Here is a 16938-nt window from a genome sequence, read left to right on the forward strand (position 1 = left end):
GTTCTGCTTAGGCTCTCCACAGAGAGGTTCTGTCCAGGTACTCCAGTCAGGTTCAGTCACCAGGTTCTAGTCAGGTTCTCTTGCCAATTTCTGTAGTCAGGTTCAGATGCTGGGGTCCATCTTCTGTCTCTAGGCTCCGTGTAGGTTCTGTCTTCTTGATTCTGTTCTAAGTTCTGAGTGTTTCTGTCTTGTTACAACTGTATTTATACCAGTTGATTCAATCCTATCAATCTCTATTACAAAGGTTAGGGCGTTTCTTATCTCCATTCCAGGGAGAAAAGATTATGTAGTTTAAGCATGATTGTTCGTAGTTAAAGGGATTAATTACCCGCCTGGCACTTAGTTGAGGGGTTTTATTCCCTCCCTAACTTCAGGGGAAAATCCCTACCTGGGGATTCAACCTTTCTCGGAGAGGTGACTTTGGTTAAAACACAGCGCCAAGAAGGTGAGCAAACATATTAAGAACCGTATGCCATATATGCCAGGTCCCTTGAAACAGCAAGGATGGACCGGCTCCCGGCAAATTCCCCCTTTTTTATTTTTTAAAAGCAAGCATTAAAAAGAAAAACCTGAAACGCTCTCTTGTATCCATTTTAAGAGTAGGATTGGCGCTTTCTGCTATTACCTGAGTCCTGATCTATCACCCCAGGGAGAGCTTGCCAATCCTGCACTTTCCCGGGGTGGAAAGGCTGCAGTGGGGTTAAGGATAAGGCTCCTTGGGCCTACCTTCTCCCATGCCTCTACATTTACCTTTCCGGCACCTTTCCTTCCTCAGAAAAGCATGGACGTATTTCTTGTATAAAATGTTCCATCTGACTGGGAGTAACCTTAACTCCTCTGCTAGCAAGCATATGTGTTAAAAGATCAATACGGAGTCTTTTTTCTTTAGACTCAGTATGGCACATCTTCTTAATCTAAAGATCAATACAGAGTCTTCTTTCTTTAGACTCAATATGGCACATCTTCTCAATCTAAGAATCAATACAGAGTCTTCTTTCTTTGGACTCAGTATGGCACATCTTCTCAATCTAAGTTCTGTACTATCCACCTTCTTACCCTACTTATCCTCTATAGGGGGGTCTGTAGCACCCTGGTGGAGTCCTATCCGTCCCGAGTGTGGGGTTCTCAATGGGGGGGGGGGCTTACCTAAGGGAATCCTGTTCCAGGGGTTCCCAAAGGTGTGGACAGAGTCGGCGAAGACTATCCACCCTCTTCCTACGGTGGAGTCCTATCCGTCCCGATAATGGGGCTTACCTAGGGGTCCCTGTTCGGGCGCCAGATGCCGGGGTCCAGCCCCAGCAGGTCCAGGGGTTCCCCAAAGGTGTGGACGGAGTCGGCGAAGAAGGAAGGGCACGGAGACAGCGTTCAGTTGATCAGCAGCCTAGCCAGGATCTCCAGCCAAGTTCTGGTCTTGATCTCCAGAGAGGCTCTGCTTCGGATCTCCAGCGAGGTTCTGTAGCCATGTTCCCTCGCTAGGTTCTCCAGCCAGGTTCTGTCCAGGCTCTCCAGTCAGGTTCAGTGTCCAGGTTCCAGTCAGGTTCTCCTGCCAATCTCTGTAGTCAGGTTCAGTCCAGGATCCCTTGCCATGTTCTCCCGCTAGGCTCTGTCTCTAGGCTCTGAGGCCAGTTTCTGTCCAGGATCTTTTGCCATGCTCTCTCCAGCGAAGCTCCCCCGTCTCTAGGCGCTGTCTTCTGAATTCTGTCTCATGAGTTCTGTCTCTTGCTGTCTTATGAGTTCTGTGTTCTGAGTTCTGAGTGTTTCTGTCTTGTTACAACTGTATTTATACCAGTTGATTCAATCCTATCAATCTCTATTACAAAGGTTAGGGCGTTTCTTATCTCCATTCCAGGGAGAAAAGATTATGTAGTTTAAGCATGATTGTTCGTAGTTAAAGGGATTAATTACCCGCCTGGCACTTAGTTGAGGGGTTTTATTCCCTCCCTAACTTCAGGGGAAAATCCCTACCTTCGGATTCAACCTTTCTCGGAGAGGTGACCTTGGTTAAAACACAGCGCCAAGAAGGTGAGCAAACATATTAAGAACCGAATACCATATATGCCAGGTCCCTTGAAACAGCAAGGATGGACCGGCTCCCGGCAAGAAGGGAGCGTGCAGGAGGCAGCCGGGCCCCTGAGCTGATGTGCCGGGAGCCGGTCCATCCTTGCTGTTTCAAGGGACCTGGCATATATGGTATTCGGTTCTTAATATGTTTGCTCACCTTCTTGGCGCTGTGTTTTAACCAAGGTCACCTCTCCGAGAAAGGTTGAATCCGAAGGTAGGGATTTTCCCCTGAAGTTAGGGAGGGAATAAAACCCCTCAACTAAGTGCCAGGCGGGTAATTAATCCCTTTAACTACGAACAATCATGCTTAAACTACATAATCTTTTCTCCCTGGAATGGAGATAAGAAACGCCCTAACCTTTGTAATAGAGATTGATAGGATTGAATCAACTGGTATAAATACAGTTGTAACAAGACAGAAACACTCAGAACTCAGAACACAGAACTCATAAGACAGCAAGAGACAGAACTCATGAGACAGAATTCAGAAGACAGCGCCTAGAGACGGGGGAGCTTCGCTGGAGAGAGCATGGCAAAAGATCCTGGACAGAAACTGGCCTCAGAGCCTAGAGACAGAGCCTAGCGGGAGAACATGGCAAGGGATCCTGGACTGAACCTGACTACAGAGATTGGCAGGAGAACCTGACTGGAACCTGGACACTGAACCTGACTGGAGAGCCTGGACAGAACCTGGCTGGAGAACCTAGCGAGGGAACATGGCTACAGAACCTCGCTGGAGATCCGAAGCAGAGCCTCTCTGGAGATCAAGACCAGAACTTGGCTGGAGATCCTGGCTAGGCTGCTGATCAACTGAACGCTGTCTCCGTGCCCTTCCTTCTTCGCCGACTCCGTCCACACCTTTGGGGAACCCCTGGACCTGCTGGGGCTGGACCCCGGCATCTGGCGCCCGAACAGGGACCCCTAGGTAAGCCCCATTATCGGGACGGATAGGACTCCACCGTAGGAAGAGGGTGGATAGTCTTCGCCGACTCTGTCCACACCTTTGGGAACCCCTGGAACAGGATTCCCTTAGGTAAGCCCCCCCCCCCCATTGAGAACCCCACACTCGGGACGGATAGGACTCCACCAGGGTGCTACAGACCCCCCTATAGAGGATAAGTAGGGTAAGAAGGTGGATAGTACAGAACTTAGATTGAGAAGATGTGCCATACTGAGTCCAAAGAAAGAAGACTCTGTATTGATTCTTAGATTGAGAAGATGTGCCATATTGAGTCTAAAGAAAGAAGACTCTGTATTGATCTTTAGATTAAGAAGATGTGCCATACTGAGTCTAAAGAAAAAAGACTCCGTATTGATCTTTTAACACATATGCTTGCTAGCAGAGGAGTTAAGGTTACTCCCAGTCAGATGGAACATTTTATACAAGAAATACGTCCATGCTTTTCTGAGGAAGGAAAGGTGCCGGAAAGGTAAATGTAGAGGCATGGGAGAAGGTAGGCCCAAGGAGCCTTATCCTTAACCCCACTGCAGCCTTTCCACCCCGGGAAAGTGCAGGATTGGCAAGCTCTCCCTGGGGTGATAGATCAGGACTCAGGTAATAGCAGAAAGCGCCAATCCTACTCTTAAAATGGATACAAGAGAGCGTTTCAGGTTTTTCTTTTTAATGCTTGCTTTTAAAAAATAAAAAAGGGGGAATTTGCCGGGAGCCGGTCCATCCTTGCTGTTTCAAGGGACCTGGCATATATGGCATACGGTTCTTAATATGTTTGCTCACCTTCTTGGCGCTGTGTTTTAACCAAAGTCACCTCTCCGAGAAAGGTTGAATCCCCAGGTAGGGATTTTCCCCTGAAGTTAGGGAGGGAATAAAACCCCTCAACTAAGTGCCAGGCGGGTAATTAATCCCTTTAACTACGAACAATCATGCTTAAACTACATAATCTTTTCTCCCTGGAATGGAGATAAGAAACGCCCTAACCTTTGTAATAGAGATTGATAGGATTGAATCAACTGGTATAAATACAGTTGTAACAAGACAGAAACACTCAGAACTTAGAACAGAATCAAGAAGACAGAACCTACACGGAGCCTAGAGACAGAAGATGGACCCCAGCATCTGAACCTGACTACAGAAATTGGCAAGAGAACCTGACTAGAACCTGGTGACTGAACCTGACTGGAGTACCTGGACAGAACCTCTCTGTGGAGAGCCTAAGCAGAACCTCTCTGGAGATCGAAACCAGAACTTGGCTAGAGATCCTGGCTAGGCTGCTGATCAACTGAACACTGTCTCCATGTCCTTCTTCGCCGACTCCGTCCACACCTTTGGGGACCCCTGGACCCGCTGGGGTTGGACTCCGGCACTACCCCAACCCCTAACCCTACCCCTAACTCTAAACCTACCCCTAACCCTAACTCTACCCCTGCCCCTACCCTCTCCCTACCCCTAACCCTGCCCCTGCCCCTACCCCTAGCCCTTCCATTATAAATGTAGGCAACAGACAGCAGCGGTGACCATACCTGGGACTGCCAGCCGCCCTCTTGTCACACTGTCAGGGTACAACTGGTGTGGCTGAGTGATTGCTTAGTGTAGTAATGAAGAGAGCATACGTTGCTATATCACAATTTTTAATGAGAATTTTCATAATGCCTTTCAGTATCCGGGCTCCCTACTCCCGTGGCTGTTATGAATGCACTGAAGTGAGGAGGGGTCTGCGGGTCGCAGGGCTGACACAGGGCCATGGAGCAGAGGGGTCAGCAGCCCCAGCCCACCAGCCCTGCAGCAGCCTCTAGGGTCATCCAGGCCTGGGAGGGCCTCCCTGGAGCTGCACTCCCACGTGGTCCCGCTAGGTGGCGGCCGAGCGGGCTCCCTCTCTCCTGGGCCCAGTTGTGCCCTGACCTCCTGTCTTCCTTCCTGGGATCCGGCCCCCACCCTCAGGGAGGCTCAGCCTGGGCTTCTGGGAGCCACAAGCCTGACACTATGTGAGGCCGTCTCACCGCGGCCCCACGGGATGTCTGTGTGGAAGGGAATAGAGAACAGGTTCTCTCCAAGAGGAAACTGAGGTCAGAGGTGAGAACAGCACACAGGGGCGCCTGGCCTGCCCGCCTGGAGACCTGGGCTCTGGCCACCACGCTCCCGGCCTCCTGCCCTCCTCGGGCTAGGAGAGGACACTCCTTCGGCCTCAGAGTCCTGCAGGCCGGGGGGTAGGGGTGGTGGTGGTGGGGGGGGTGAAGGGCCTGCCAGGGCATCCCTGGGCCCAGCCTGGGCACCAGCTGCTCCTCCCAGGCGGCGCAGGCTGGGTGATTCCAGGCACCTGCTGGGGTCAGGCCCCGTTAGTTAACCTCCCCTTCCCCTTCGTGACCCCATCTGCTGCATAAGAATGGCCCTGGCAGGGTTTCCAGCCCCGGCTGGCACGGCTGGGGCGCGGGGCTCTGGGGTGGAAGCAGGGCTCTGTCTGTCTGAGGTTGCCCAGGGCGTCAGCAGGTCGGCCCTCATGGTGAATCTGTCACTTCTCCCAGAAAAGGGGTCTCCCATCAGCGGTCTCCAAATGCAGCCGAACCAGGGGGCGCAGGGAGGTTGGGAATAGGGGAAGGGCCAGGCCAGGGAGCGGACCTGCCAGCGGAGGGTGGCAGAGTCCTGGAGGCCAAGTCCTGGACTCTCGGAGTCAGGGCCTGGCCCAGAGGCCGCCAGGGCGCAGGGGTTGCCCACACTGGGCCTGGACTGCTGATGCTTCCGGATTTGGGCTGGTCTGGGGCGAGGTGCTCGCTCAGCTCTGAGCAGGAACACCATGACTTCCCCTTAGAGCCCGATGCAGGGGCCCAGGCAGACGTGGGGGTGGGGGGTGGGGGTGGGGGTCCGGGTGGCCCCGGCAGCGGGAAGAGAAGGAATCCCAGTAGCGGACCCTCCCGCCCCCCACGGGCAACCGCGTGGCCCCTGCGCGCTCTCCATCGGAGGAAACTTTTCGCGCAGCCCCCTCCGCCCCAAATTGGCTCTCCGGGTCCGCTGGGCTCACTCTTAACCGGGTCGGAACCGCGAACTGTTTCGCATGCCATCCAGTTACCGTGGCAACACCATCCGGCGGCGCCCGGCGGCGGTCCAATCGGAGCCCACGGCCTCTCCGGGCCTTTCCCAAGGTGAGACCCGGACGGACGCGCCGAGGACGGGGAAGGGGCAGCCGGGGCCCCGCTCGGTGACGCCCCGGCCGGCACAGCCCTGCGCGGCGAGCCGGGCCCCCGCGAGGCGGGACGGAGAGCGACAGCCTGGGCGGACAGGGGACTCGGGCTCCGGTTCCAGGGGCGGGGAAGCGGGTGACGTGAGCCGGGCCAGGCGGGCGGAGTTGGGACCCGCTCCGGGAGGCGGGGGCGAGCGCGCGGAGAGGCGGACGCGCGGAGGGAGGCGGCTCTGCGGCGGGCGCGGTGGGCACGGGCGGCGGGGCCCGGGATCCCCGCCCGCCTCCTCGGCGCCGCGCCGCCGCTGCGCGCCCCCACGCCCCGCGCTCCACCGCGCCCTCGCCCCACGCGCCTCGGTGCCCGCCTCCTGCCCGCCTCCCGCGCCGCGGCCGCCGTCTGCAGAGCGAGTGCTCAGACGGAGCCCCCGCCAACTTGAGCTGTGCCGACCGCCACGCTACCCTGACCCGGCGGGGCGCGGACAGGACCCGCGCGCCTCCGCATCCCGCTTCGCCCCGGTCCCCGGACCGAGCCGACCCCTCGGCGCGGGGCTCCGACTGGAGGCGAGAGACACGCACTGTTCGCGGCGGCGCTGCCCGGCCTCCCTCCTGCCGCCCCGGAGGGCGAAGCCGCGGCTCCTCCGACCACCGACCACCGCCGCGCGGCCGGAGAGCCCGAGTGCGCCCCTCCCCGGCCGGTCGCCCCGTCCCCGCGGGCCTCGCCGCCGTCTTCCCGGGGCTTCCCCAGAGGGGGTCCGGTCCGCGCCCCGGTCGAGGATGTGCGCCCCCGCGGGCCGCCCAGCCTGAGCCATGCGCCCCCGCGGCGGCGGCGCGCCGGCCGGCATGGAGCCCCGCGCGGCCGCGCTCTGACTCGCTGCGCCCCGCGGCCGGCGGGCGGCGGGAGGCGGCGGACCGAGAGCAGATACCGGCGCCGCGGGACGGAAGCGAGCGGGATCGGAGCCGCGCGGATGGCCGGGGCGAGCGAGGTCTGAGCTCCGCTCGCTGAGACGTGACCATGTGGATTCAACAGCTTTTAGGACTCAGGTGAGCGACCGGCCGGCGCAGGTGCCGGGCCGCCGGGCCGGGCGGAAGGGCGCTTTCTCAGGCTGCAAATAAAGGGGCCCTCCCCCGCCCCCCGCGAGTGGCCTCGGGGTGGCCGGGAGCCGGGTCGGGGCCCCAGTCCGGAGCTCGGAGCCCAGCGCTCCGCAGGGAGCGGCCCGCTCTCCCGGGCTCCGAGCGTCCGTGTCCGGGCAGGGGCGCGGGCGGCTGGCGGCGTCAGCCACGCAGTGTCCTGGCCGCCCCTGCGCTGCCTCCCCCGGGGCCCGGAGCGAGGCGCCGACCGCTGGGCGCGGCGAGCCGAGGACCCGGGCCGGGGCCCGGGGCGGCCGGGAAAGGCAGAGCCGCTCGCCCTGGGCGAGAGCTCGGCAGGCGGAGTTTGAGGAAAGCAAAACAAAACCGCCTCTCAGCCAGTCCTCCCCCTCCTCGGGCTCCTGGGCTGAGCGGGGCCTCCGGGGCTTCCAGCTGCCTCTCCAGCTGTTTGCCGGTGACCTCGGGCGCGACGGGTGCGCACAGCTGGCGGGCAGCTGGGGCAGGCAACGCGGGGGACCTGGGGGAGCGCGGGCGAGCGGTCCTCCCCGCCCCCATCCACAGACTGAGACGCCCCGGGGCGCGCCCTGGGGCTGCTCTGTGTCTGGGACTCCGGGGTGAGCTGGGAGGGACTTGAAGCCTGGAGCCCGTGGTAGGGGCGGGGGTGCCCAGAAAGACCCCTTTCCGCAAACTTTGCCCGCCTGCGTGGGCGCTCGGGCTCCAGCCTCTGCCTCTGGCGGCGTAGGCCCCCGCTGGGCACAGTGGTTCCCTGGCGGGGAAGGGACCCCCCAGCCGTCACCCTCTGGCTGGGGGCTCGGTGGAGCTGGTGCGTTTGGGTCCCAGGTCGCCGCCGAGACCTCGGAGGACAGAGGTGGAGGCGGAGGGCGCCGGCGTGCGGTTCCCAGTCCGTCCACTGGGATGCACTGCGCTCCCGCGCTGGGGAGGGAGGCGCGCTGAGCCCAGCCGGCTGCCAGCCGCCCCCACCACCACCGGTCACAGCGGGGGGAGTGAGCCCCAGGGAGGACCGAGTGGCGTCCTGGTTTTGAGAAATGAGAAGAGAACGAAGCTCGCCAAGCGCCTTCTAGCTGCCCCTGGTAGAGGAGACGCCGCTGCATCCCGGGGTCGCGGCTGTTGACAGCTGCGAATGAAAACTGTCAAAGGTGGTCATTGGCCTTTTTCTGGAAAGCAGCGTCCCTCCTCCAGGAGCCCGGCTGGTCTCGTTTGCCGCCTGGGCGTCAAGAGGTTAATGGTGAGGCGCCCGCGTTGGTATTGGCTCGGCCTGAACCTCTGTGTGTGCTCGGACTAGATAAGGCTCTGGACGCAGACGAAATGGACCAGGAGGCTTTGTCGGTGACCCATCCAGGCACCTCGCCCTCTGCCTCTGGGTCTCAGCCAGCACCAGGGCCTGGGGAAGGATCTGGGGGTCCCCGTGGGGCCCCTGAGGACTGTGCTGGCCAGTTATTTGCACAGACATGTTTTCATCTGTGACAAGTTGCCAGGTTGAGAGCTGCGTGCATTCTGATGAGGGAGAGGAGCGTCGCTGTCCTGAAGGGAGCTGTGTGGGCTCAGGCTCTGCCGGCCGGGCCCCTCCGGCACCCCGAGCGGGCGCTTCTCCGGGAGGGGAGGGGGGTGGTTTGCTTTAGGAAACGGTTCTGTGGGTGACGTTGAAGTTTGACCTTTTGTTTTCTCCCTGCGCGGTGAGCACGGGATTTTCTGGAAGTGGGTCTGGAAGGACGAGCTGTCACCTGTTTGGGAGGCTGACAGGCGAGAGCGCTGTCATGTGGGAGCTGTCCCCTCCCCCCAGGGTCTGCGGGCTCTGCCTCCATCAGGCACGGGACGGCCTCCTGCTGGCCTCGGGGCCTGGCCTGCTGTGACCGGCCCAAGGAGCCTGAGCCCGAGCCTGGAGGCAGAGCCCACGTGGTGGCCCCTGAGCGAGGGGCCCTGGGGGCTCAGGTTCTGCGGGTTTTGAGCGGAGTCCTGCGGGGAGCCATCCTTCCAGGAGGGAGACGTTCGGGGTCTTTTCAAGCCGGTTTTGTGCCTTTTGGGGGCGGTGGTAGCAAAGCCCGCAAGGCCCTCCCATGCACAGGGACGCAGGCATCTCCTGGGGGCTGCCCCAGTGCGGCTGCCCTGGATGGAGCCCCTCCGTGAGCACCAGGGGCATGGGGGGTGAGGGGTGCTTACTCAGCAAGCAGCACCGCGAGTTAGGCTGCGGGGGCGGGGGGCGTTCTGAGCTGCAGACCTCCACACGCTGCTTTGTCAGGGGCTCCTGCACCCAAGGCTTTTGGCGGTCGTCCTCGGGAGTTCAATGGCGAGCCAAAGTCACGGCTCCTTCCCAGCCCTGCCCCTCGGAGCAGCTGTCTGTCCTCCTATGGGAGGTCCTGGCCCCTTCTCTCTGGGAGGCCCTGGGGTGTGGCCGTGATGGGGGTGGGTGCGTGACAACATGCTCTCTTGCACTCTTCCTTTGCGGGGCACTTTGCAGCTCCCTGAACACGCGGGGCCCCCGTGCGCTGGCTGTCAGCAGCCCCCCCTGGAAAGGCCCCCGACGGCTGGGGCTGTGCCTGGGCCTTGGAGGACTGACGGGCGGACGCCCCGTCAGCAGGCAGCCCTCCCGGTGACTCCTGCCTCCGGCCCCGTCCAGCTGCTGTTTCCAAGCGGGTTGCAGGGCGAGGAGGGGAGCGTCACTGCTGTGGCTCCGATTGGGACAGTGATGCTGGGATGAGTCGCCATTTTAGGAGGCAGCTCCATTCCTCCCACCACGTGGGCGCACCCCTCCCGCACACCCAGCCCCACCCAGGGGATCCACGTCCGGGCGGAGGAGGGGTGGAGGCTCCTGCCGTCTGTCCCTCCTGCTGATTTATTTGAATCACCTGCCTCCTGCCTCCTGTGCTTCGAGGACGCCATCGGTAGGGAGCAGGGCCAACAGTCCAGGACCCGGCAGCTCCAGGCCTCCCTGCCCGTCCTCTGGTCCCTGGACAGTGAGGGACTTGCTCTCCCGACGCTTCCTGCCTCCTCCTGGCCGGGGACACTTGGATGATGGTGGGAATGGCAGCGCCCAGCCCTGGCCTCAGTGCCCCCACCCACGGGCCTGGGCAAGGTGTTGGCAGAAGTGGGCTGGGTGCGTGTCCGAGTCCCGCATCTCCTCGGGCTCTTTGCGGGCAGACCACAGGGTGCCCGGAGCCTGTGGGCACAGTGCGCCCTGGGTCACCCTGAAGTGGGCAAAGGCCGGACCCCGGCCGACCCATGGGCACTGCGGGGCCCCCGGGGCCGGGCTGCTGTCTGGGGTTACGTAAGAGTCGCCTGCCTTCTGCGTACGTGCCCAGCGGCCTGCAAAGGGTGACAAGTCAGTAGAGACGAAGCTGATGTAAAGATGAGCTGGAAAAGCCAAATATATCCTTGATCTAGATTCTTCCGTTTCAAGTCTGGCTCGCGAGGGTTTCTCCTGCCGCTGCCAGTCAGACACGGGGGAGACGGGCAGGGCCTGCGGAGCCCACGGGCTGTGCAGCCGCTGGACTCGCCTCTCTGAGACCCTTCCAGGAATCCAGAGCCGGCGCGTCAGGGGCCGCCCGGCTGCGGTTACATAACTCAGACGGGCTCTCCGTTCATAGAAAGTCAGAGGCTGCGGCCGCCCATCAGAGCCCCGGGGCCCTCGGGTGGGGCCCTGGCTCCCCCAGGGTCCATCCACATCGGGGCAGGGTCACACCTGCCACCTGGGGGAGGCCTGACTGCTGGCTCTCTGCACCCCAAAAATCAGCCAGGGGCCAGGCTGCTTCAGTGCCAGCCAGAGCTGCTTCCAGAGTGCGAGGAAGGCTGAGCCCCTGCCCCACTGGGGGTGTGGGTGTGGGTGGGGGCAGAGGGCCAGGGGGGCAGGGCAGCTGTGCTGGGCTCAGGCTCTCTCTTTGGAAAGCGCCTCAAGATCTCGCCAGTGTGGCTCAGTGGATAGAGCATCGGCTTGCAGACTGAAGGGTCCCGGGTTTGATTCCGATCAAGGGCACATACCTTGGTTGCGGGCTCCACCCCGGCCAGGGCCCTGGTCAGGGTGGGTGCAGAGGCAACCAATGGATGTGTCTCTCTCACATGGATGTTTCTCTCTGTCTCTCTCTCTCTCCCTTCTACTCTGTCTAAAATCAATGGGAAAATATCCTCAGGGGAGGATTCATTTAAAAAAAGAAAAGAAAAGAAAAGAAAGGAAAGCACTTTCCTGGGGTTGTCATTGTCTCCGCTGTGGCCCTGAGCCGACCGGGGCTGCGGCTGGGCCCACGGGGGCGGGGGAGGGGCTCAGGCTGGCGGTTGCATTTCTGCTGAATGTGGGCACTGGGCAAGGTGTCCCCTCCTTCCTGCCACCCTCCCACCGGGGAAAGGCTGGTGGCAGCCACGCCGGGCCCATCCGTGCCACGGCCTCCCCGGCCCGCCGTCCCTCTGTCCGCCTGTCCTGTCCCCTCACTAGGACCTCTGCCAGTTGTCGCTCTGTCTCGGGGGCCGGCCACGGAGGGCCGTCCTGCCAGGCCGCGGCCACTCTGCCCGCCCACCGTCCCAGCCCCGATGGGCAGCCGCCTGGCGGTGTGGCTGCTGAGGGAAGCCAGGCTGGGCCTGGCGCGACCTCAGCGGCTGCTGGGCGGCGTGGTGGCAGCTCCCGGACCTCGCACCTGGCAGTGTGTCCACTGGGGGCCTGGGGACCCGCAGGGGGGCTCCTGGGTGGAGGGGAGCCCTGGTCCCTGGGCGGGACTGTGTCTCATTCTTCATCGCCTCCTGTGGGGAGTGGCAGGTGCAGAGTGGCCACGCGGGAGCTGTCTATGGGTGAGGACATGTGTCCACGTGGCCCGGGGCCGGCTCTATCCAGCCTGTCCTTGTGGTCACTCATCCCTAACTTCCCTCTGCGGCCTGGGGGAGGCAGGCCAGCCAGGGCCAGGCGGAGTGCAGGCCCTGCTCCGACTCAAGCAGATATTTCACTTCCTCGCCCCGGCTTCCCGGTGCTCTCACTTCCACCGTTAGAGACTCGTTCCTTTGGCGTGAGGATGGGGCTGTAACTGGAAGGCAGACATGTTCGGGGAAATGATGCCTTTCAACTCTTTCCGTCGTGATCGGCTCAGTAGGAGCTGGAGCACCCAAGGTTCTGGTCGGTCCATGAACCCGTGGGTGGGCAGGTGGGGGGATGGGCGGAGGTGAGCGGCAGGGAAGAGGGAAACTGCCCTGATCGCTGCTGTGCTCACTGCACTCCCGCTGTCCATTCATGTCCGTCCTTGTGCCTGAGGACGCCCCACCCTGAGCCCACGCCTCCCACTGTCCGTTCATGTCAATCCTTGTTCCTGAGGGCGCCCCACCCTGAGCCGAGGCCATGCGGACCCAGGAACGGGTGGCTTTCTGTCCCGCGTGGAGGGGAAGTGTGTGGGGGATGAAAATGCTTGTATCGGGTGGAGACCGCACTGTCCAGGAGAAATAGGACACAGGCCACATTTGCATTTAGAAAAGCTTCAGCAGGCACAGGAAAAGAAATAATAGCAACTGAAATCAACTCTAACGAGATACTTCCTTTAACCCAAATGGTAGTAATGAGGATTAAATTTATGCCCTGAGCCTGGGCTGGAGTGTGATTTATTCTCACGATAACCCGACAATGGGATGCACCCCGGGGACTCCAGCCCGTGGGCTCCCGGCCGTGTGGGACACTCCCCGTGGGCTCCTGGCCGTGCGGGACACCCCCCGTGGGCACTCGGGTGGGAGAGCGGCTGCTGGTGGAGCCCCAGCCCCACCCCGTCTGCTGCGGCTGCGCTGCTCCGTCGGCTCGGGCTCCGAGGGGCCAGCCTGGCCACAGCCCCCCTAATTCAACAGTGGGGTGCACCCAGAGCCGGGGTGTGGCCTGGGACAGAACAGTGAGTGGGTGGGGCGGCTGCTGCCTTCTTGGGCCCACGAACTTGAGAGGGAGGACGGTCCCTGCAGGGCACCTCCCACACGGGGATGTAGGAAGTGATTGGGAACCTGAGGCCGAGCGGCCGAGCCCTCTCCCCTGGAACCCAGGCGTCAGAGGCCGCAGGTGACGGAGCGGCCAGACCCGCAGGACAGGCAGGGCCACGCGGGAGGGAGAGCTGGTCCTGCGGGGAATGTCCAGGGTGGTCCTCAGCGCCCTCTGGAGCCCCCTGGGTGCAGACGTCCCGTGGCCCCCTTGAGCACACGTGCTCTCACGGACGTGAGGGCGGGGCCTTCCTCGCTCCCTTGCAGCCCCGCACCTGTCCCCCACGCTGACCGTCCAGCCACCTTGGGCCCCATGGGGGCAGGAGGGACCGTGACTCACCAGGGCCAGGTTTGAATGAAACTTTTTAGGAACATTGTTCCAGAGATAGGCGTGTGTGTGTGTGTGTGTGTGTGTGCGTGTGCGTGTGTGTGTGTGTGTGTGTGTGTTGTGGGGAGTGTGCAAAGGGGTGTGTGCAGGTGTGGGGAAGTGGGTGTGTCTGCTGGGCAGTGTGTATGTGTGTGTGATATGGGTGTGTGATGTGGTGTGTGTGGGTATGGTGGGTGTGAGTGTGGTGGGTGTGAGTGTGGTGGGTGCGGGTGTGGTGTGTGCGGGTGTGGGTGTGGGTGTGGTGGGTGTGAGTGCGGGTGTGCAGGTGTGGTGGGTGCGGGTGTGGTGGGTGCGGGTGTGGTGTGTGCGGGTGTGGGTGTGGTGGGTGTGGGTGTGGGTGCGGGTGTGGTGTGTGCGGGTGTGGGTGTGGTGGGTGTGAGTGTGGGTGCGGGTGTGGTGGGTGTGGGTGTGGGTGTGGTGTGTGCGGGTGTGGGTGTGGGTGTGCAGGTATGATGGGTGCAGGTGTGGGTGTGGGTGCGGGTGTGTGCAGGTGTGTGCAGGTGTGATGGGTGCAGGTGTGGGTGTGGTGGGTGTGGGTGTGGGTGTGCAGGTGTGATGGGTGCGGGTGTGGGTGTGGTGGGTGTGGGTGTGGTGTGTGCAGGTGTGATGGGTGCGGGTGTGGGTGTGGTGGGTGTGGGTGTGCGGATGACTGTGTGTGTCAGGGAGTTTGGGGTCAGTGGGTGTCGGGAGCTGCACCTCCAGGTGAAGAGACCAGGTATCAGAGCAAACTTCTCCTGCGGAGGAAGCCGGCTGTGCTCACGGGAGCAGGAAGCGTGCAACACGCCACAGCAGCACCCGGCGGGCAGTGCGCAGGGGGCACCTGGCCTGATGGGCTGAGGGGGGGGCGAGGTGAGGGGATTTGAGGATGAGCCCTCCCATCAACACCCCCCCTCCCAGCCTGTGCAAACGCCCGGGGGAGCTGCTGAGTGCCAGGCCCGGGGCAGGCCTCCAGGAGGGGGGCGGGATCTGCAGAGGGCCCTGGGCGGCCCCGGGGCCCCTTTCATCCTGCGGATCGGAGTGAAGAGTGTGGACGGCAGGGTAAGCCCGAGGCGTGGGAGCTCCGCCTCCGGGAGGTGGAGGACTCGGAGCTGGGAGAGCTCCCAGGGCGACCGCGGCGGAATTCGTTCAAGTGCAGACACTTCTCGAAGCAGGTTCAGCCTTCGCCTCCAACAGTCAAACTCAGGGAACGTGAGGGGGGCTGGAGGGCGGGTCACGCGGCTGCTTTTGGCCGAATCCACGGTGCAGCCTCCTCAGATGGACACACATGAGCTCTGGGGAAGGCTCTGGTGAAAGGCGGGCCAGTCACACACCAGTGGCTTCAGGGGCGGCTCTGAGGGGGGGCCCAGCGTCCCAGGCCCCTGCAGGGCATTTCCGTGCTACTTCGTGGAGCCCCTGGTTCAGGTTGGAGGCGGGGGTTCCCCGTGGGGAAGTTCTGTGGCAAGAACTAACACGCTCAAGTCGTTTATGAAGCTGATATCACCCTGACAGCAAAGCCAAACAGACAGCCCAGAAAAAGGAAACTGGAAACCAATATTGTTTGTGAAAATGGACACCCCCCCCCAAAAAAATCTACAATAATAAAAGCGTAATATGCTAATTAGATCCGACAGCCGAAACAACCTTCCGGAAGAAGCCGGGGCTTCGAGGGTGAGGCAACTGCCAGGGTTGGGAGGGCTGAGCCCCTTGCATGAATTTCGTGCATCGGGCCTCTAGTCCTTAATAAAATGTTAGCAAGTACAATTCGGCTGTAAAAATAAGTATATGCCAATGGGGTGTGGTCCATGGATGCAAGGATGGTTCAATATTTGAAAATCCATCAATGCCCTCTAGCCTATGGAAAGGCTAAAAGAAGGAAAATCATAGGATTGTATGCACTTGATAAATGCAACGCCCGTCTAGGATACGAACTCTCCGGAATATCAGAACAGAAGGGCTCTTACTCAGCTTGAGGAAGGACATCTTCAAAGGCCTTCGACTAACGTCCTACTCCATGTGGAGAAATTGGAGGCTCTCCCCTGAGGTCCGGGGTGAATCGAGGGTGTCCACTCCCCCTATTATTCAAAATAGTGCTGGAATTCTAGCCAGTGTGATACAGGAAGAAAAGAGGTAAAAGACACCAGAAAGGAAGAAATAAAACTGTCTGTATCTCAGTATTTGCTGATACAGACAGGTGATATGATTTTCTACACAGAAAATCTCATGTAATCTATACAACCCTCCCCCCCCCCCCCAAGAACTGCCTGGCTGGTGTGGCTCAGTGGTTGAGCGTCGACCTATGAACCAGGAGGATATGGTTGGGTTTGCGGTCAGGACACATGCCTGGGTTGCGGGCTTGATCCCCTGTAGGGGGTGTGCAGGAGGCAGCCGGTCCATGATTCTCTCCCTCTCTCTCTTCCTCTCTGAATCAATACAAATATATTAAAAACAAAACAAACGAACAAAAACGAATGCCCTGGCTGGTTTGGCTTAGAGGTTGGCGCATCAGCCCACCGACTGAAGGGTTTGATTCCGGTCAAGGGCATGTACCTTGGTGGCAGGCTCGATCCCCAGCCCTGGTCGGGGCGCATGCAGGAGGCACCCAATCGATGTGTCTCTCTCACATCGATGTTTCTCTCTCTCTGTCTCTCCCCCTCCCTTCCACTCGCTCTAAAAATCCTCAGGCACGGATTCACCAAAAACTCCAGCTAATGCTTTCCAGTTCTGTCAGAGATTAGCACGGGTTTTCTCTTTGGTGTGTGTGTGTGTGTGTGTGTGTGTGTGTGTGTGCGTGACCTCTTTGGGGACCTGGGGTTGGATGCAGTAGCAGTTATGGGGGATGTGAAACGGGGGAGGGTAAAACGATGACGTTCCGGAATGTGCCGGTGGCGACTCTGCCCCAGTTTTCAGGATGCAGAACACAGCGCGCGCCCGCGGAGCCGCCGATGCCGTGAGCTCCGCCAGCCGTGACAGTAACGAAGGACCGGGGCCGAGTTCCTGTCCGGGTCCGCACCCAGGTCAGCCCGGAAACAGCAGCCTTTCTGGGCCCGCCCGCCCCAGGCTCCGGTTCCAGCTCGGCAGGCGGGCTCGGGTGTGTGAAACTGAACGTTAGTGTGTGGCTTTGCTGTTCTCCTTTCGGTCTTTATGATGAAAGTGTGTGTGCGTCTCTGTGTGTGCATGTGTGTCTGCGTGTGCAGCCATATGTGCATCTCTGTGTGCATCCATGTGTGCATGTATGTGTGTCCTTGTGTGCCTGTGTGTGCATCCGTGTGTGTGTGTTGTGTGGGAGCGCCCACGTGCACACACGCTCCATAAGTGCTGTTGAATGGGGCTGGGCAGTGCGCTGGGAAGCTGTGT

General features: G+C 60.7%; 1 protein-coding gene across 1 annotated transcript in view; it reads left to right on the top strand.

The window, feature by feature from the left end:
* The first annotated feature begins 6896 nt into the window (after window positions 1–6896).
* AJAP1 (adherens junctions associated protein 1) overlaps window positions 6897–16938 on the top strand; it is a 78414-nt gene continuing 68372 nt past the window's right edge. Inside the window, exon 1 of the mRNA XM_059691492.1 lies at window positions 6897–7229. Coding sequence (XP_059547475.1) covers window positions 7201–7229 — 29 coding nt within the window. The 5' untranslated portion in view covers window positions 6897–7200. The remainder of the gene's footprint in view (window positions 7230–16938) is intronic.

This window comes from Myotis daubentonii, chromosome 3, assembly GCF_963259705.1.
Source record: "Myotis daubentonii chromosome 3, mMyoDau2.1, whole genome shotgun sequence".
NCBI classification, from domain to species: Eukaryota; Metazoa; Chordata; class Mammalia; order Chiroptera; family Vespertilionidae; genus Myotis; species Myotis daubentonii.